Source organism: Eptesicus fuscus, chromosome 9, assembly GCF_027574615.1.
Source record: "Eptesicus fuscus isolate TK198812 chromosome 9, DD_ASM_mEF_20220401, whole genome shotgun sequence".
Classification (NCBI taxonomy): domain Eukaryota; kingdom Metazoa; phylum Chordata; class Mammalia; order Chiroptera; family Vespertilionidae; genus Eptesicus; species Eptesicus fuscus.
Window position 1 is genome coordinate 10,857,603 of NC_072481.1, and position 20,815 is coordinate 10,878,417.

Consider the following 20,815-nt stretch of genomic DNA (forward strand, 5'->3'; position numbering starts at 1 on the left):
AAACCAATCTATTTTCTTGTGGCCAAGCTAGCCTCTAGTGAACTTTAGAATTCCTTACAGGGGCCAGGAGAAAGGCATAGAAAGAAATCAAAGAGGGAAAAATAGCAATATTACTGCTCCCCTTCCTAGAATACTTAGGAATCTATAGGGAAGCTGGCCTCCACTCTGGCCCACCGAGTGAAAATATAAGAGAAAAACATTCACAATCTCTCAGGTGAAAGAGATGCGGAAAGAGGTGAGGTTGTTACACATACACATCTTGAAATGGTCATTTGGAGCTTGCTAACAGATTATTCATCCTAGAGTTAATCTCACGATTGCTGTGGTTAACTATGGTCTCTCAGCTGGCTCCAAACTCACCCCATAATACCCTGCTGCTCTGCAATATCCAGTCCAGAATTATGCTAACTGCCTTGTTTCTTTGTAACTGGCTCCCTCTTAGGTTCTGCCAACAGGGAGCACTAGAGGGACACTGGAAAGCAGGAGGAAAAGAAGGGACTTGCTTCTTCCTGTTTGCCTGCTATCCTAGCAACAGCCCCTCATGCTGGTGGCCTCCGTCATTTCTTTAGTATTCAAGGGCAAACCAACTGTTAATCATATTAAAATCTCTGTTAATTTAACTACTATACGTTCTGTTTTCCGGACAGAGTCCGAAGTATTAAACTTGCCCATTATCACTGTGTGGGGGAAGTTAAAGGAACAGATCGGAAACTAAAGTGGACAGCTTGCTTTGATGTGCATCTCCCAGTTTCACCATATACACGATAAGGCACAAGTAGGTTTACAGTAGTTTTTATGGAAAATAACACAATAATGAATAAATAATACAAGAAAAACTGTTTCGCATACTCACAACTGCCCCACCCTGTAGTCTACAGCACAGGGGTGAGACCTAGGGGAAACCTATGAGGGTCAGGGGTCCACAAAGGCAGTCACCGCCGATGTGTCCTCTCCGCCACTGGCACCGCCCCCTTCACTTACCTCTGAGAGAAAGTAAAACCAGGAATGATCAAAGACAGGAGGTGGGATTCGAGAACTGGTGTCAGCGATCTTTTTTATTTGGTATGGAAGCCTCAGTACCATCTCTGTTAGAAGCTGAGTATAGGCCTCAAACACATCAGCAGCATGACCCTGGGAGAATAATATTTGTGTAAGAACCCATGATTGGCCATTTCCATGAACACACTTAAGAAAAAGGCTGGTTTACTGCTCACTAGGCATACCTTATGCTAGAGCTGGTCAATGGCTCCTTTTGAAGCCAGAGCCATCACTGGCTAACAGTTTAGTTTAAAAACCAAGCAAGGCCCCAGGCTCCTGGGCAATTTCATTACATGCAAAGGTTGCAGTGGAGACAGATCTCACTGCTCTTTTTTAAAAGTTCACTCTGTGGTTTCTGACACTGGATTGATTGTATTCTACTTACACAAAACCTAGAATTAGAAAATACTGAAAAAGCAGTAGCAGGAAAAGATTTGACTTTCTATGAGAGAGATATTCCATTCCCTAGAACTAAAACTTCCATAAAAGAAATATTCAAATAAGCCAAGGGGGCCAGGATCACTAAACTCAGGCGAAGTCCTGGTTCACATCACATGGACAGGCAGGGGCACAGGGAGATTTGAGGACAGTGCAAACAACAGCTATCCTGCAAGATGTGTGGTTCCCAGGAAGAGCCTGCACAACGTGTCTCCTATTCAATCACCAGTTATTTATCGATTCTAAGCCAAGCACTGGGAGTATAAAAGGAGTAAATATGATCTTTGCTGATACTTTGAAGAGGAGACTCCACATGCGTGACCAGATAAGCACTATCTCAATCAGACTTGACAGCAAGAACTGTGTGTTAGGGAAGGCTTTCCCTAGGATCCAATGCTGGAACTGGGTCTTGAAGAAGAAGTAGGAATTCGAGAAATGAGGGAACACAGGGATGCAGAGGGAGAAGAATTTCTGAAGGGACAGTATAAACAAAGGCAACATGCCACATGGGGAAAATGCACCCGTCAGTAGGGCTGCATGCAGGGGTGTTGTAGGTATGAAAGCTAGGGAGTACGATAGATAGCTGGATCCTCAAAGAACTTTTTGGCCGAAAAGTAATAAAAAACCACCTAAGGGTTATTGAAAAGAGAAGGACATGATCAGATTCCTATTTTATGCTTGTTATACTCCTATATATTCAAAGTAGTTCTGAGTACGCAGTAAGAAGCACAGCTAGTCCAACCCATTTAGCTCCACCATATGGACTCGGCGGAATAGAAATGGTAATAATGAACATTTATTGAGCACTGGTATGTGCAAGGCACTGTGCTTTACCAACATCACCTCATTCAATGCTCACGACAACCCTATAAAGCAGATACTGTGTACCCTCGTTTTCCAGGTATACAAGGCTTACTAAGGTTAGACAGAACTTCCCCAAGCCTCTTGGCTAGTGAGAACAACTGTTCCCAGGCTCAGCTGATCAGAAGCCCATCTTCTAAACTAGCGTGTTAAAAGAGTTCTAATGACGGCATGTGACACACATGGGAACATAACCCACTATTGACAACATGACCTTGTACCGTCTCATCTTTTTCTAAGGAGCTTAATGTGAAAGAGCCATGACTGTCTGATTTCATTCAATTCCTCAGGTTTACCAAGTGGCAGGGCTCAGGATCCCAATAGAAGGGCATTTATTAAATCACAACAAGAGTGAACCCCACCAAGGAATGCGGGCTCCCTCCTGCAGCTCCTTGCTCCCTGCTCCTTCACTCTCCTTACTGAGTGTGCTCTGGATGAAGCACAGGAGCAGCTCTTTGTCCAAGGAAAGCCCTCACCTTCACATACTGGCGGAGGAAGAAAGGGCTCATGTCAGGTGGGGAGGAAGTAGTATGTGGTTTCAGCAACTGGCTTGCAGCCACAGGCTCCTCATCATTCTGTTGGCTCTTCCAATACTCCAGCAGGGATTTGAGCACGTGCAGGCAGTAGTCCACAGCCCCAGAGCTCAGCAGGGCTGCCGCGGTGGCACTGGAGATGAGGGAGGACGACTGGGAGGGAGAAGGTAAGAATGGCTTGTAAATGCAGCTGGGTGTTGGAGAGAAGAAACACACTCCCAGTAGAGCTAGCTGTCATGGAAGTGAGTTAGTTGATCTCTTGAGTTAAAAGTTTCCCACTAGCTCAAACATTTCCCCCATTCCTTTGAATAACAGCATGGTAAGAGAAAAGAAACAAATGAACTCCAGTTCTCAACTCTAATCTCTCTACACACACATGCCAGAAGCCCAGAGGCAAGGACTAAATAACCTTTCTACCTGGAGGGCATGGTTTTCTCTTTTTCTTTGGGCAACTAGAAAAAAAGATCATTTCAAGGAAGAAAACTTTTCATTATAGACACTTTTGGGCAACTCCACCCTCCCAATAGGGGCTCCTCACAGAACCAGCTTCCAAAGGAGATGGGGTGAGCGATCACATGAATAAAGAAGTAGGAGAAAAGCTACTGTAAATAAAACCATTAGGAGAGCCTTGCAAATCCCAGGAACCCCACAGCTCATAAGCTCATTAAGATTGGATGCAGTTCAGCCTCCATTTCTACCTTCTCTGCTTTGTGTTAATCTCCTTCCCACCGCGCACACACTGCTTTCTCTCTGCTTTATTACCATACCTTATAGCAACATACAGTGGGGAATCCTCTTAGCCACTCTGCGCCTTGCAGAACAGTCCCCTGCCTTTTAATAATGAAACTTCCAAACCCTTTAACCCCTCCAATGGAGGGATTGTTGCAAAGAGAGGACTTGGAAGGGATTCTGAAAAAGGTGGAGGCTCTGTTCTTGAAGAGGTGACTGCTTAGAATCTTACTCCTCTCAAGCGACAACAATGGCCTTATTCTGACTATCAGGACTATCACCTTTGCCCTCAGCCCTAGTACCAACCAGACAATCCTCTTACCTTCCCCGCCCCCCCCCACCCCCACCCATCAGCTTGAAGCAAAAATACCTCACATATGGAAGACTTGGATCCAGATTTGGTCCGGGACATGAAGACACTCAGGAGTCGCATTACTACCAGATGGACTTCATTGAGGGCACTGCGCTCATTCTTCTTGGAGACATCCTACAGGCAGAAACATAGCCCAGAAGCTCAGGCTTACTTTTAAGCTTGAGGCATCCTCTGAACAAGATACCCTCAAGCCTATCAGTGCTAAATATGCCTCAGATGGAATAAGAGACAAAGCAAGCTCATGTGTCCATGGACTACATCTGAATTACCAAAAGCCTGATACACTTAGAAAGCCATATTAAGAGAGAAACAACTAATTTACTGTTTTCACCTTATAGCACCATAGGGGTAGGGACTTGGTCTCATTCCTTATTTATGTTCAGATCCAAAGGTATGCCTGGCCAAAGTAGGCAGTGAAAACATTTTTGTGGAATCAACAGAACTAGAGGCCTCAATGGATGGTCACCCCCTGAAAATAGGGCAAGTTCTCTAAGAGGAAAAAAAACACCACAGAACTAATCTTAGTTGATCCCTATTTTTCACACAATATGACTCAAATTTCACCTTTTTATCCATGCTCAGTTCAGCAATAAGTTGGGAGAGCAGGTTGTCCAGAGCCCCCTTGTCTTTCTCGTCTTCTCCATCCAGGTCTGCAGTGAGCATCAGAATGACCTAGAAGTCAGAGAGAGAAAACGTGAAAGCCACTTCCCTAGAAAACAACTCGAACACAAGGTGTTTCAGAAGAAATCCCAATCTTCCTGACTTCCCTGTCAATCATAATCTGTGAAAAGTTTCTAAATCCCAAGTTATCCAAAGTTTACGCGTGCAGAGTCAGAAAGAGTCAAATGTTGGTGTTTGGCATCCCAGAAAATGTTTTGTAAAAAGTTTGTAAAACTAAATGACTAACCTATATTATGTCTAACCAAACTGGGTTGAGAGAGGGCACTATGCTGCTAAGAATTAAAGAACAATTTTGCCCAAAAGGAAGGCAGCCAGTGGAAGAACAGCTATCACAAGACCATACTCTAATACACTAATATTAATGAAGAGTCTCTGCAGATTAAGAATCTCTGGAGCAGACTTTAGTTCCTGGCTGTCAATAACTAGCTGGATGACTGTGGACATTTAAAAAAAAAAAATTATCTGACCCTTGGACTTCTCATCTATAAAATGAAGGGCTATAAATTGAATTCCATTGTTTAATACCAATGCTTGAGATGGCAGCATGCTTAAGGATGGTCTCACTATAATGTGACAGACCCAGTGAACTGAGGGGTGGATACCTGCATGTATGGGATGGCCCGGACACCTCCAACATTTCTTAACTGGGGCAAGGTTTGCAGTAGTCTCTCCAACAGCATCAGACGGACCATGTGCAGCCTAAAAGGCCAAGGAAAATAGATGAAACCTGAGCTAATATACAACCACTTACTAGCTGAATACAACTCTTCCCCCTTGTTCCCAAGATAAACAAGGCAACTACTGCTCAGGAACGATCCTAACATTAATAAATGCCTGTTTATTAACCAGCAACGTAAGAGAAATCTCACTTCGTTAAAAGGGAGCAAAACTATTAAAAATACTATTAATGGTACTGAAAACCTACTATATGAAAGTTAAAATATTTCTCAAGCAATCAGGTCCTAGCCATTCTCAGTATCAGAATTTAAACCTTCAATAGTAAGCACTGTTTTTTCCCCAGCATAGAGCCCTATTCTGCCTCCAGGCATTATTTTCCTGGCATTCTTTTACCTATAAATTCTCAATCATCCATCTGCATAGTGACCGCTTTCGTTCTCATGCTTCCCCAAGTCCTTAGAAAGGCTAGTCACTGCTTTACCATCTCCTTCAAACCTTGTCTATCGTTTTTCCTAGTGTGAAATTTAATTTCAACACCACCCTTCCCCTACAGGACCCAGGAGTTTTCCCATATACTCATTTGGTCACTACCTCACCTACTTCATCTGCAAATAAACAGCTAGATTTCCATACTAAGTGTGTGCCCCTGGACCTCTAGTGAATACACAGATTCAAAAGGACCAATATGAAAATCAATTAATTAGGGTTTTGTTGACAAGCTGGTTGGCAGCCTCCCCTAACACACAGTCTAACATGATTTTAAAAGTTCATTTGCTGAATGAATTAATGGATTTGCTCTCACAGTAAATCATTGTTCATTTTTCTTTACGGACTGTTTGTAAGAAACCATATGCCTATGTATTTTTTAAGCATGATTTTCATATATTACATATCCTAGCAGGCAGTTATCCAGAATATTTTCAAAATAATAAAAGTCTGAATGGAAGTACAGTGTCTTATTGAATAATGATTATCATTCTAAAAAGAACTCACAGGAACGAGCTAAATGGCCTTTAGAATTCTGTAACACATAAAAGCCCACACCTGCTGCATTCATGACTAATTAGGCAAGCTGTGGGGGACTACAAATGAGTAAGAACTGATCAGGAATGGATGAGGTACAAGTGAAGAAAGCAGAGATGACAGCAGCAATTCAGCACTTTTAGGATAAAACATAAGCTTTGAGATGGAGTAAAATCTTCATATTTGGAGAACATGCATATGAGTGAATACACACATGAAGGAAAAAGTCAACAAAATGAGCAGGTCTGGACCCAGACCAAGATCATACCAGATCATTGGCTTTACAGACACTTGTTATTCTTGAAACTTAACCAAAAAAGTGAACACTACCAAAAATTACAATTTCCTTGTGACTTAAAAGTAAAAACAATTCAGTTATTATATTATTTAAAACAACAAACCACCTTAATTGTTTAATTAACTTATTCCTGGGGAAAAAGTTAACTTAAAACCACTTTAGAGACTTCCATGACCAATATGGCTAGGTTACCTCAACTGACCATTCTGATAAAAACAACTAAAAATCCTAAAAAGACATAACATCATTTTAGAAGCAATGATGAATTTCAAAACATTTCAAAGGATTGAAGTCACATAGTATGTTCTCCAACCATAGTAAGTTGAACTACAAATCAGTAACAGAAAAATAATTAGAAAATCCCCAGATGTTTGGAAATACCTGGGCCCAGAGGGTAAATTACAACAGAATTTAGAAAACATTTACCTGAACAGCAATGAAAACAGAACATAGCAAAATATGTGGGCTCCAGCGAAAACAATGTTTAAATTGAATTTTAGAGAGAAATATATAGCTTCTAATATATATTTTAAAACAAAGATTTTAAATCAATGACTTAAGCTTCCATCTTATGAAGCTAGAAAAAAGGAACAGAAAATTATACCTCCAAAACTAAGGTATTAAAAAAAAAGGAAGCATAGAAAAAAAGATGATAAAGAGTGAAAATAAAATAGAAAGCAGACTTACAACAGGGGGGTGTAAAAAAAGTCAAAAGTTGGTTCTTTATAAATAAAATTGCAACCCCTAGCAAGACCACATTATCTGAACTCATGGAATTAGACTAGAAATCACATTAAGAGAAAATAAAAAGATTAAGTAGAAAGCCCCTTTATGTTAAGTTAAAAAAACTAATTCATCAAGATATCAGCAGTTAAACTGAGCCCAGTCATCTCCATAAGAGTTGTTGCAAGGGTCTGAGTGGAATGGGAGGAAACAATAAAGGAGACACTCGGATGCCCTCTGCAATGTCTCTGGTGACTGACGGCTTCAGTGACCTGTTTTTCTGATAAAAATCACTCAGTTCAAAGTATTGATTCCTTATTTCTACACTAATGTGATTGATAACTGTAGGCCCCAACAAATTTAACAAATACTGTATCACAAGTGAATTCTTAGGTTTTTCTTCCTATTTCTCTAGTCACCTCTTGGTTAAGAATACATTCATTCCATCAATCCAGTACAAACACCATCAGAATGTCTTGAGGGAAATGGATTAGAATTTTTAGATTAATTCCAATTTGCCAAGAGGTCAACCACTGGTATTTTTTAGACATAAACATGCACTGGCTCTGTCTTACTTCTCTATTACATTATAAACATGCTGAGCAAGCAGCTATTTCTAGTGTATATTAAATAACTATCACCGTTGAGCCTATAACAATGCCATTTATAAAGAGAATGCTACAAAATTAGTTTCATCTTGATGAAACAAGAAAGATTTGAGTGAGGAAGATATATATATTTATGACAACCACTTCTCAGCTACTAAGGAATACAGGGAAGACTTAAGGGAAAAACTAATTTCTATTCTCTCTGCATTTGATTTGATAGAATTCTAATTAGGACAACAAAGACAGATCTAGAACACTTGCTAAGATTTTAAATTGCTTCATGAGTTTGTTGTCTTTATATTTCAAAAGAAATATACTGTTATCACCCGTTTCACTTCCTGCAATGGATCCATCATCCTATTCCTAAAACATTTTCCCACAGGAAAGCCTCTTGACTGAGAATGAACAGGTCCTGACCTGTTGCTGGTGTGGACATCTCCTTCTCCTTCCCCTTCCCCTTCTCCCTCGGAGCCATCTCCTTCCTGGTGTCCAGTGGTGGTGCTGATGGCACCAGTGCTTGAGCTGACACTTCCTGGTCCAGCTGGATGCCCCTCTGCTGTGGCATCACCATAAGCACTGCTCCGGCCAGACACTGGAGGGAAATGATTTAAAAGCACAAATCAACTCCCAAAGCATGATGGAATCCAATGCACTCTGAAGTCAGCAATAGTTAGAAGGTAACTGGTACTTTGGGAATTTTTTCTTCTATGTGAAACTATATAAGAATGAAATTCACAATTTTGACCCCATGGCACTATGCTAAATGACTCCCAAGACAGCCACTCATCCTTCTACAGAACACAATATCTACCTACAAGAATGATCTTAATCTCAGCTACTGATAAATTTCCACTTCATGTTCCACAGAATATATACTGATTTGGGAATCTAGACATTCTCAGCTACTCTTAATCTCCATAAAAAATTTTTCACATCCACAGAATGAATTATAAGATCAAACCAAAATGGCTTTGTCATACTTAGTCATCCTAGAACTCCATCCTATCAGCTAGGATTCTGTGAAGATGATCTATTATATTAACACATCAGATCATTAACAATGCTTCCCAAAATATCTTTCCCAAACAGAAAGAGCAAAAGCCAGAACAATGGACTTTAAAGTCATACCAAAATTGTTTTAGATTAATCATGATTTGCGCCCAGCTTCTGTGGCTCAATGGTTGAGCGTCAACCCATAAACCAGGACGTCATAGTTCGAATCCCGGTCAGGGCACATGCCTGGGTTGCGGGCTCAATCCCCAGTAGGGAGTGTGCAGGAGGCAGCCCATCAGTGATTATCTTTCATCATTGATGTCTCTATCCCTCTCTCCCTCTCTCTTCCCCTCTCTGAAATCAATAAAAACATTTTTTTTTTTTAAATCATGATTTGGGATTAGGTGTGCCATTGCTTTCTTCCACTAACAGAAAATTAAAAGCTGCCTATAAGTATTCTAATATTAACCTCACTGAGCTTAAGATATTATCACTGAACACATGAAACTCCAGGAGTGAAGTCACATAAATTCCATGAGACCCCAAAGCTTCCCTCTGCTGAAACCAATCCCAGGACCCAGACAGAGATTCCCATTTTGTCCCCACCCTCTGCCCAAGGAGATCAGGATCCCAGCCACATTACCACTGTGCTCGCCAGCCACCGAGTCCACTGCACTTCCCCCGCTCTCCGAGCCCACACTACCACCATGGTCAGCGGGAGAGGTCCGAAGGGTGGAACCATCAGTCGCTGCTGTGCTGCCTTCGTCGTCTGAGGCTGGAGCTGAGAGAGTAACGAGAGCTGTTACAGGTAAAAACCCCTCCTTGGAGCAAAAGCATCAAACCATAGTGCAGAAAACACAATGCAGTTTCTCTGTCCTGTCGCCGAAGAAAAAAGAAAAGGTTTGCTTTGCTGGAAGGAACACTGCACACAGTGCGTTGCGAATAGAACTGAGACAGAAGTGGAAACCCAGTTCACTGGGCATTTCCTTCGTTGCTGCATCACAGTGCAAATAGAACAGTGCAGAGATCTAGTGAGAATCTGTGACATGAACACTCAGTTTTCTAGCTGCAATGCTTCAGTCACCACTGTGTAGGTGTTACTGACTCCTCCTGAGATTGGAAGCACAGAACTCTGAATTTTAATGGTTTATTTTATAATCAGTGCTCATGTGAGGAAATCACTATGTGAGCTCTTGAATCAGCCCTGCTTGTTTTTCTTTCTAATCAGGTGGTCCAGGGGAGCTCACTGGGAAATTTCACACCTCCTAATCCTCCTCCTCAGGTGCTAACAATGAAGCAAGGAAATTCCCCAGAGACAGCCACAGCATCCAGGATCAGGGCTGAGCTGAGACAGGAGGAAAATGCTGGATGAGGTACATGGGGAGGGAAGCCAAGACAGCCACAGAGCACAGTAGGAACATGGTACAGCACGACAGCAACCTCCAAGCCTGAAATGACAGCAACTAAAAGGACCAAGGAAAGCAACAAGCCATGGCAGCAGGTGAGGGGGAACAGCCAGTTTATCTCTTTCTTACCTACCCAGGGTAAAACCTCCAAAAAGAAAATAAAGAAAGAAAGAAACAAATATAGGAAAGCATCAGTCTGAAAAACTCCAAATCAACCCTTAATCAGGGGTTGCTTTTCTAGCGGCTTATTCAGATGTCCCACCCTCTTCTATTTTGGTCCAACTCTCCACTGAGGAATTTTCCTTTTCTGATCACGTTAGGAGAGTTTGAAAGTGAAGGCAAATTAGGTCTGAAGATTTCCTATGCATTTGAATTGTGCACAAAATCCCTACCTCCCGAGCACTCAGATCCCTGATAGCCACTCTAATCTGCAGCTAACTCGGCTTCTTGCAGCTTCACTTTTATTTCCGAACGAAGAGAAAAAAGTTAAAAGGTATAATCTCTATTTCTTGTCTTTCTTTTAATGTTGTCTAAAATGTCAGAACTCTGATGAAGAACCCTGAAAGCTGTCGTTTAAGCCCAAAAGCTGATCAACCTGCAAGCTGCTCTCTGTCCTTCCTCGGGGAATGAGCTGAATGAAGCCAGGCAGCATGCAAAGCCAGGAAGCGAAGCCATGAGTGCCCTTGCGGAGCTGCATCGGTATGCCTTCCCCTCTCCCATTTCCGAAGCAAAGGCAGAAGCGGGAAGTCCAGAATGGCCTGTCAAAGCAGCTGCCCCTTACACTCTCACAGCATTGGAAACGAGGCCTGAGGGTCCTGGGGCCCTGAGCCATGCTCCTTGCTGTGGACAGTTACCTGATGCTGTGGTGTCAGAGAGGGTTCCTGCGTCCAGAGAGGAAGAGCTGGGTGCCTGGCCGGACAGCCCCAGGCTCTGCAGGCCCAGGGCACTGCTGCTGCTGCCTGGGAAACAAGTGGAGAGTGAGCACAACATCCCCCCAAGACCCCATTCACAATGCTGCTTTGGCCACCTGCTGTCCTCAGGAGTCTAAACTCTCCAGCGTTAGACCCCTCTGGCCTAGAGGAAGTTAATCAAGAGCTACAGCTACCCAACCACCATGTTTCATTACAGAGATGGTGGAAGACTTTCTTTAGCTCAGGTAGGGAGGGCACAGACTGGAGGAATCTACCGTATTTTCCGGCGTATAAGACGACTGGGCGTATAGAAGATTTTCCTGGGTTAAAAAGTCGTCTTATACGCCAGAAAATACGGTAATAGATTTGGGAGGGACAATCCAACTAACAGAAACTATGAGATTGTCTCCCAGACTGAACATGTTACCACAATCCCTCTCACTCTCCACCTGTATCTCCAAAAAGCTCTCACCCAGATCAACCTCTCCCCAAATCTGGGGACAAACTAAGAGTCAGTTGCACATCAGTAACTGCCAAACCCTCTTTCCTGTGCAAAGCAAATAGGCTGCTGTGCTCCTGGCATTGCCTCTACCTTGTTGGTCCTGTTGCAGGCTCAAGGCAATGGCCAGCTCAACCATGGTCTCATCATCTGCATCAGGCGGGATGTCCAGCATGGGCGGGAAGCCCTCTGCGCCTGCCAGCAGGGCCTCCAGGGGTGAGGGGTTGCCATTGTTGACATTTTCAGCTGTCTCCAACACCATGGACTCAGACTGCAGAGAGAAAGCTATGTTAGTGTCCCATGGTAAATGGTAGCTTTTGGAAGTCAACTGAATAAGAGCTAGAGGAGAGTTAGAGGCCCCCTTCCCCTCTCCAGCTCGACTCACCACCATCTCAAAATCTCCATGGTCCACCTCACTCTGTTCCTGGCTTTCCTGACGGATGTGACCACCATTCGGGATCCCTGATGTCTGCATTTTCTCATCTGCATCATCATCGTCATCATCATCCTTGTCTCCTGAGTCAAAGAAATCCAGTCACCTGAAGGTACTTGAAGGTCTTTCCACCCTCAGCATGTGGTGGGAGGAGTCACAGAGCAAACAAGAACCCAGACAAGCTACTAGCTGGCACCTGTGCCTTAGAGGTAAACTCCAGCCTGTTCTAATGTTTCCTGGACCTGGCAGGGTCTGGGAAGATGGGGCTGGCAGTGACAGCTTGCCCCACCTTAGGAAAAGACTTTTTCCAGCTCATGAAGGGGGAGCGGGGATTTCCATAAAGCAGAGAAATCTAAGACCAGCTCCCACCAACTCTCAGGAGGCCTTGAGCAAGACAGAGAAAGTAAATAATATAATAATATCTGTTATCTATCATGGCAGGTTAGAGTGTTATTTTATTATTTTTTTCCAAAACAACTGGGTCAGTGAGATTTTCACCCTACACCATCATTATGAGAACAAGGACTGAAAAAATGTGAAATCATCAAATGGAGGCTGAGGAAGCCACTACTGGTCTTGCCGAGTGTGAAGGGGAGAGGCCTTCTAATAAGTTAGACCCCTTGCCTCCCACTCAGTGGGCTGGGAAAGCATGTGAATGTGGCCTCAATTGAAAATATACACTCTCTGCACTTTAGCTTCTCACCAAAGATGCACAAACTGTTGCCTCGCTCATCAAAAGTTTAGATAACACAAATGATATTCAAGGAAGGTGGAGGGTCACAGAGTCACAAGCATTCCTCCAGACTTGCACTGTACCACAGAGCAGCCACCAGCCACTGAGCATTTAGAATGGGACTGGTCCAAACGGAGATGTGACATTAGTATTTACTACACACTAGATTAAGACTGCACAAAAATACTTTTTAAGGACGCAAAATATTCCACTCATAATTTATATTGACTACATGTTGAAATATTTTTATATATTAGATTAATTAGTAAGTTAATTTCAACATACTTTTTACTCTTTATAATGCGGCATACAAAAATTTACAATTATGTATGTGACTTCCACTGGAAATTTACTTCTGGGGGAAACAAGTAACCAGAGTGTTACATAATAAAATGCTAATATGAAGATGCTCTGAGAAATGCTTGACTAAAATGTTAAATGGTATGCCCTCAACTTGTGTCCCAGTGTATCATGAGGGAAATCTCTTGTGAAATCTGCTGTCAAACACTGCAGGCAAGACAATAGGATACTACCCCCTCGGCAACAAAATGGATCCTTAATGTACAACTTTTATGCCAGGAAGTCTCTTTTTCCTGAAAAATAGCGGCGGGTTTTTTCTTTAGTCACTGTGATTTTGTAACTGTTCTTTTGTTATTTTTGCTATGGCTTGTGGGAAGCTTTCAGCCAAATATAAGATCTTTCTTCACTTAACAACCATACAGGACTCAAGATGTAGTTTTTGTGTGTGTCCTTGGCTTGACTTTACTATTGTATCTTTATGTTCCCATGGCTTTGATTTTCTTTATTTTTATTCTACTTATTACATGCATTTTTATATGTCATCTTAAATTCTTTATGGAATAAGGTAGGGTAACAACAAAAGATACATAAACAAATGTCTCCAGGACCTTGGTCAACATGGGCAGCACGTCCCCCCTCCTCCCCCTTCCCACCACCCTGTGAGCCTAAACCCAGACCTCGCATTACCCATTGGAGTGTTGCTTCGAGGGGAGGAGGGCAATGTCACATGTCTCCGCTTATTCCTGGGCCTTAGGACTCGAATTAGAGCTTGTTTACAAGAGAAGCTCACGGCAGGATCCTGAGGTTGAAAGGAAACTGTCATGCTTAGATGTTATATCATTCATGAGACTGCCTACAAAACACTTTCCTCTTGTGGTCAATCACTTACATGCAATCAGTGGAAGACCTACTGACTCCCAGTGGCAACCCTTCTGAGCAAGTTTAGCAGTTAACCCATTTCCCGACCTGGCTATGTAAGACCCATTCACTACATTCTTGTATCTGTTCTGGTAATGGACTGGCAGGTCATTTGCTCCTGAAGTCACTCTGGCTCTCTATATATGGGTTTTGGCTTTTCATCAGATGATCAGGCTCATCTTAGCTCTGTGCTCAAATCAGTACTTCAAACACTTAGCTTCTGTGACAGTCACTGGAGATAGAGCTTGATGATGATTTCTCATGTACTCATTTTAATTAATACTTAACACTAACCAAGCAGCAAAAACCAGGATATTCCTGGGGATCCAACACTAAACAAGACGAAGTCCATCACCTCTTCAACCATTTTTTCTATGGAATGAGTAAACCCTTAAAGCTTTTATTCAGAGCTCCATTTCCCATTATCTCTTTTAAGCCTGTTTTTATTTCATTAACTAGCAAACATACAAAAAGTGATTTTTCCAGACATTCCCAGGCTACGTAGGGTTTTAGTGATACGTACAGGACACAGAAGCATCTGCATGTAGATCTTGGACGCTGTATTAATACAGTCCAGCTCACACGTACAGTAGCCATGGATAATGTCTACCAGAGCATTGACAGTAGCTTCAATATGAGTTAGACCTAAAGAGGATAAAAATATAACGGAAAAACTTCTAACTAACCTGAGAGTCTAAGACAAAAGGAGAAATTTTTATCCCCACGTAACAAAATAATTAGAACAGAGCAAAATAAACAAAATACACACACAGAATGTAGACTGTCAGCATTATTTGATTTGTTTTATGAATACTCTCCTAATCTCTCAAACTGTCCTCAAAAGCCTCACCAGATATCTTGCATCACAGAAATAAGTAATTGTCTACACATTTGGATATCAAAATAGGGCAGAGAAGTATGAAGAGATGAGCAGATTCTAAATGTTACCCACTAACCCCAAACCTTAGGTGATAAGCATGACACTGACATGCCTTTTAGGTTTATTGCCCAAGAAGCCTCCAAACATAAATGAACATTAGGGGTTGTTCTACTTTTCTAGATTGCTATTCAGATCCTGGTTATCCACCTACACCCAGGACAGTGTGAGAAGTTAGATACCAAAGGCAGCAACAGCTCGGAAATAACATAATTCTCATGGCTGATACTTAACTTTTACCCTTTGAACTGGCTTCAAATCAAGCTCTCAAAAATTTTTTTTTTTCCCTCAAAGATTTTTTCAACAATTATAAACATGACTAAGGACGGGGACGGACACACACACACACACACACACACACACACACACCCACCCCTCCATGTGAACAATTGACCCTGACATGAAGGGATACAAGAAAACTCCACTTCCTTCCCCCCGCACTGCACTTCTGTTTCAGGAACAGTGTAATGACCTCACAGACTTCTACTTCCTAACCATTAGTTCTGAAAAAACGGGTAACTAAAAGCCAGGGGTTCGATCTGTTCAAGGACAGAACTTACACAAGGCTTTACTCTCTATCAAGACTCAAGTTTCCCTTTCAACATGATACCTGGCAGGCAGGCAGGTGCCAAGAAGGCATTCTTGGGTTTGGATGCATGGAGTTTCCAGAAGTGGTTCACCAGCTGGGTGATGAAACTACAGCAATCTCCTTCCAACTGCTTCTGAGGCTCTCTCCCCTCCTCTACTCCTTCTAAGCAAGAGAAAGAAAATTATTAACGACTATAAATTGGAGATGGAATTTAATTTGTTTTAAGGTTAACTCAGGTCAAGGAAGCTTGCCTGGGGAGGGAGTTTCAAGTGGGGCCCCAATCAATATGCCAACTATCCCTAGATTCCAGCAGGCACATCTAGGAAAAAAACAGTCTGGGAAAGGAATATCACAGAAAACACTATGTTAGAATTAAGAAGGGGAGCATTCAGGATCTTTACAGCAGATTCAGAGACCTCAGGTCCAACTGTTCAACTTATCAAAACTGGGGGACAGTCTGAGATTTTCTAGAATGATTCCTAGGTTATAATATTTGAAGGAGAAACAACATGATGACAGCATATGGGTGCATGAAAATAACAGAGAATTGTAAAGGCATCAATAAACTATATTTGATAAAGACGAAACAAGTTTGGTATCCAGACAAAATGAGAGAGGAGGAAACAGAATTGAGCACTAAGAAAGTCCATCACACGTATTAATAAAATACTGGCAAAAGAACAGCATAAAAGTAAAAGATATGACCCTATTACTTTAAAGCAACCAGGGCCCAAGCTTAACTTTACCCTCAAGATCCTAAGAGGTAGTGACAGATTATATCAATGCCCAGAGCAGTAAATAAACCCAAGGATAATACAAGAAGTAAGGACTGGAAAGAGTACTATTTACTTAAAAATGGTACAATCTTAATGTCACAAACCCTCTATAAGGTATAAAGAGAGCAAAATCCCTGGTTCAGAGCTTGAGGTCAGTCAGAGGCCAGTGAGAACAATACAAGGGTGAAAGGGTGTAGCAGGTGTATTAAGCAGATTTCAGGACCACGTCCATACAGGCTAAGTTCACCTGTTTCCATCTGGGGCAGCTTTGACTCCGTAAAGTGGACAAGGTTGTTAGGGCGCATGATGGCAATGGAGCGAGCTGTGATCACCAGCCTCTGGAAGACCTCAGGGTCCAAGTCCTTGCCTTCTTTGCTGGACGTGTTGAGACACTGCACGGCTTTGCTCAGCAAGGCCTGATCCTATAATGGAAGGATCACAGAGGATAAACCACAAGCAAGGGCTGGTACTATGGCAAAGAGCAGAGGAGAGCTGGCAGATCGTCAGGATGGCTACCTCCACTCAAGAGAATACGTTAACAGTAAAAAATCTTCAAAGTTAAACTTTTTAATACATAAAATATTAAAGGTACTAAAAAAGAAAATCAAAAGTCACAAAATCTTACCAAAGTATGATGGGGAAGAAAATTAGAAACCACCCAATTCTCCAGCACTGCAACATCCCAGATCTCTTTCCCACAGTAAAAGGATCATTCTTTTGCAAGTTCATACCACCCAAAGATTGTTTCCAAAACTGCCTTCGCTTGAGCAGTGCAGCAGCATAAACTCACATTTCTCAGTTCTCTGGATTGGAGGCATAAAAACTAACCAAGGCATCTGGGCTGCTGGCTTTTCCATCTGTGGAAACTGGCCCAACTTACTGCCTTCAGCCCCACTTACTTTTACAGGTGAGACCCTCTCTCCCCGGATTTCCCCCTCAGTCTCTCTCCAACAACCATTCAACAATTTCCTCATAAGCAAGTACACTGATAGGCTGGTGCCACAACTGGCGGAGGGTAACACCAGCAGCCCTGATCTCCCAAATGAGTCCCCCTCTTTACTCTCTTCCAGCCAGAGACTCACATTCAAATGTCCCTCCCTCCTCTTTCTTAACTCTTGCTAATCCTATTAAGAGTGACAGAAAAAAACAAATGCAAACCAGTAGCCCACCGTCAGCTTGTCTTCAGTTTCCAGAAATATCCATTAATTCCTCAGGAGACATTTTAGACTGTGTGGATCTAATCTCAATACTATGCCTCCCCACCGAACTTCACTATGCCCTTACTTTACATACCAAAGCCAACATACTTGATTCCCTGTCAGTAGCCCCAACTTCCACCTTCACAGAAGGCATCCCAAGAGGGAACCGTTACCTTGTGGCTGTGATAGGCGGAGCGGCTGGTGTGAAGGCTGGCCAGAAGGCTCTTGGACTGCTGCTGGACACTGGCAGGTGCTGGCAGGGACAGCAGCAACGTGGCCAGCTCCTGAGCTGCATTTTTGTTTCTCTCCTGATGCGAAAGACAGGAGGGTTACCACTAAGCCAACCACATCCATGTGGAATGCACTGTCTACACCCTGCCCTTCTCTTTCCTCCCTTCTAGACCCCCAAGGCAAGGTGAGCTCCATGGACTGCAAAAAGACAAACAAGGAATTTCAGAAATTATAATCCTCTCACAATACAGGTGTAGAAATTGAGTTCAAGCTCATAACTCCAGAGCAGTGTTCTTTTACCAGCACTCACCCTGTTCTATGAAACACTGGTACTAAGGGTCCCCCAAAAGTAGGACAGAAGGCCTTAAGTGGAAGACTTCTCTAGCGCTTCTCGGCAAATCAAGATTAAGCTATAAATGTCCCTTAGCTGGGAGGCCCCGGGGCTTCTGACAATTCCACTGACTTCCTGCCCCTCCAGAAAGCTCCCATGCACTTTGAAAAAGTAACTTGCCTTTTCGATGATTGGGCCAACAGCAAAGCAGCTTTCCAGAGCTTCTAAAGAACTCACAACCAGCCTAAGGAGACAGAAAAGCTGCGTGAGTACAACAACCCTCTCTCCGCCCTGTGCTGCAGCCTGCGCAAACTCTAGTCATGAGGACCTTGGGGACAGCTAATGAATGCCAAATACAAAATCAAAGCATAAGAAGACCTGCCACAGGCACCATGCATATCGTTTCCTCGTGTTACAGGCCAGAAGAAACCTGGCTCCTGCTTGGAGATCAACCTGAGGCCATGTTCATAATCCGTAACTCAAAGAGAGGGCTTTTCTTCCTTAAAGAGGATAAATGTGCTTCCTTCTGCTGCCTGTGGCAGGGATCACTGAGATGGGCTTAACAGTCTGATGCAATAGGACCCGAAGCTCAGGTGCCCACAGTTCACAGGCAGAGGGATACATACACCAGGGGAAAGGTTAAAGCCATCTTCTTATATGGGGAAGGTTAGTTTGTATTTTACTTACGCCTCCTAGAAAATGCACAAAGGCACTTCCTATGAGTCCCTAAGTATAGGGAAGAGAGAAAACTGTATTTTCAGGAGCATGCCAATTGCCAACATTTAAAAGATACTACAAAGCACCTTTAGAAACCTGAGCAATTTTCTCGTAGGAAATAACAGGAAACCCAACTGTAACATGCTGCCCAGGGCCGACTCCTGTGAGTTTAATGTGGATAGTAAAAAGACCAATACTTGGAGGACCGACATTCTGGAGAGAGGGGAAGGATTGAGAAGGCAGTTGGAAAGAAAGGTCAAAGGGTAGAGGAAGACGAAGAGCCAGGGAAGAGAGACCAGGGGCATAAAACACAGTTGCACTGAATAGCTCTCCAGTGGCTTTTCAGGTGGTAGGGCTTCCTGACTGTCCCACCGCTCTTGGCCTGCCCGCCCTTCTCATCCACTGTAGAGAGGGCGCAGGGAGGAATGGGGTAAGGAAAAGAGAAAGCCAACCAAGTCTGAAGCAGCCAACACCAAGTGCACACGTACAACCCTCCGCATTTTCCACTTTTAGGCAGACAGCTCTGCAGCCATGCAATGACCAGAACAGAGAGAAGCAGGAGGACTCTTCCACAGAAGCAGATTCAACGCAAAGCCACACCATTGGGTTACACTGCTCTCTGACACACACTCACTCGTGCAGAGAAAAGAAAGAGGGCATACTAACCGGTCCAGCTTGGTTAGGGACTCAGTTTCAGAACTTGGGGAAGAAGCAAAGAAAAAAAAAGGAAAAAAATGTGAAGCTCAGAGAAACCTGGAAACACATCCTAAGCAAACAATATAAGAATAGGGTAGGGGAAGAGAAAAAGAGAGAGAGAAGGGAGAGGGGGAGGCTGCTGGTGGGAGGCAGTGATTCAAGCCAGGCTATTCTTATGACTTACAATGTAAGAATCTCAACATCTTACATCATGAGTTACTTCATCTGCCATGGCAAACCAATAGCTACTTAGCGCAAAGAAGCCAAGCGCAGTACTTAAGGAGGCCTCTGGAGGGAGCCCAGGAGGCTCTGAACTCTGCCACAGAGGCAGCAGCCAGCCTCTTACAGTAGTTATCACCACATAAGTTGCTGCTGCAGAGAAAGATGAGAAAATGATGAAATCAGAATGAGAGGTAAGATTTTTTCCCTATAATTTCCGCAAGATTGGATCCTAATCTACAACACTCGCGTAAGCATCTTAGCAGCCTCTGGCTATACCAAAGGGTACCTGAACATTAAGAGAAGGCACAGAAGCCCTGGGCAGAGACTGGAGTCAGATGGCTCTCAGCACACTTTCAGGCTTTGTCTGAACACTAAGAAGACAGCGAGTATTGGGAGTTGTGTGAACACTTGAAAATCACGGGCTCAGCCTGGGGCAGTTAATAGAGACTGACTCTCTCAAGATACAGGTTCTGCAGGGAGAGTGAGAAACGGTGACACTGAAGCCAGCCCCTCCAGTGCTGGTACCTCTCCAGGACAGTTCCACTGGTTGTGGTGGGGGCAGCTGAGTCGCTCTCTCCAGTGCCATTGCTCTGGTTCAGGTTTGAAGGACAGATGTTGCTGACAGAGGCAGAAGGGAATTCTTCCGGGGGCTCATCTGGCCAGCCAAACTGCTCCTTAGTCTTGCCATAAATTTTTACAGCATCGATCATGGTGACACCTGCTGGATCCACCGAGGCCCCAACTGTAATAAGCAAGAGAAGCTATTAAGAAGCACATTCTCTGAAGGGCTAACACCACCATCTTCAAAGCAAAGACCAGAATAAGTTTGAGCCAAGTAGCAAATCACATGCATTTTTAGTCACAGAAATTGATCCCCTGCAACTTCAGCAGCACTTTAGTGTTGTAGATATTAAATAAATGAAGAAACAGCCCCACTGATC

The 20,815-nt window shown here is 43.2% G+C and overlaps 1 protein-coding gene across 1 annotated transcript in view; it reads right to left on the reverse strand.

Annotated features, from left to right (window-relative positions):
- The window catches only part of UBR4 (ubiquitin protein ligase E3 component n-recognin 4), a 120,803-nt gene that overhangs the window by 49,081 nt on the left and 50,907 nt on the right, over window positions 1–20,815 (reverse strand). Inside the window, exons 49-65 of the mRNA XM_008148154.3 lie at window positions 20,400–20,616; window positions 18,420–18,483; window positions 17,851–17,985; window positions 16,726–16,900; window positions 15,724–15,864; window positions 14,700–14,821; window positions 13,946–14,057; window positions 12,178–12,308; window positions 11,886–12,063; window positions 11,237–11,341; window positions 9,620–9,757; window positions 8,401–8,575; window positions 5,256–5,352; window positions 4,537–4,644; window positions 3,970–4,086; window positions 2,814–3,023; window positions 982–1,131 (exon numbers count right to left, since the gene is read on the reverse strand). Of these exons, the coding sequence (XP_008146376.2) occupies window positions 982–1,131; window positions 2,814–3,023; window positions 3,970–4,086; window positions 4,537–4,644; window positions 5,256–5,352; window positions 8,401–8,575; window positions 9,620–9,757; window positions 11,237–11,341; window positions 11,886–12,063; window positions 12,178–12,308; window positions 13,946–14,057; window positions 14,700–14,821; window positions 15,724–15,864; window positions 16,726–16,900; window positions 17,851–17,985; window positions 18,420–18,483; window positions 20,400–20,616 (2,375 nt within the window). The remainder of the gene's footprint in view (window positions 1–981; window positions 1,132–2,813; window positions 3,024–3,969; window positions 4,087–4,536; window positions 4,645–5,255; window positions 5,353–8,400; window positions 8,576–9,619; window positions 9,758–11,236; window positions 11,342–11,885; window positions 12,064–12,177; window positions 12,309–13,945; window positions 14,058–14,699; window positions 14,822–15,723; window positions 15,865–16,725; window positions 16,901–17,850; window positions 17,986–18,419; window positions 18,484–20,399; window positions 20,617–20,815) is intronic.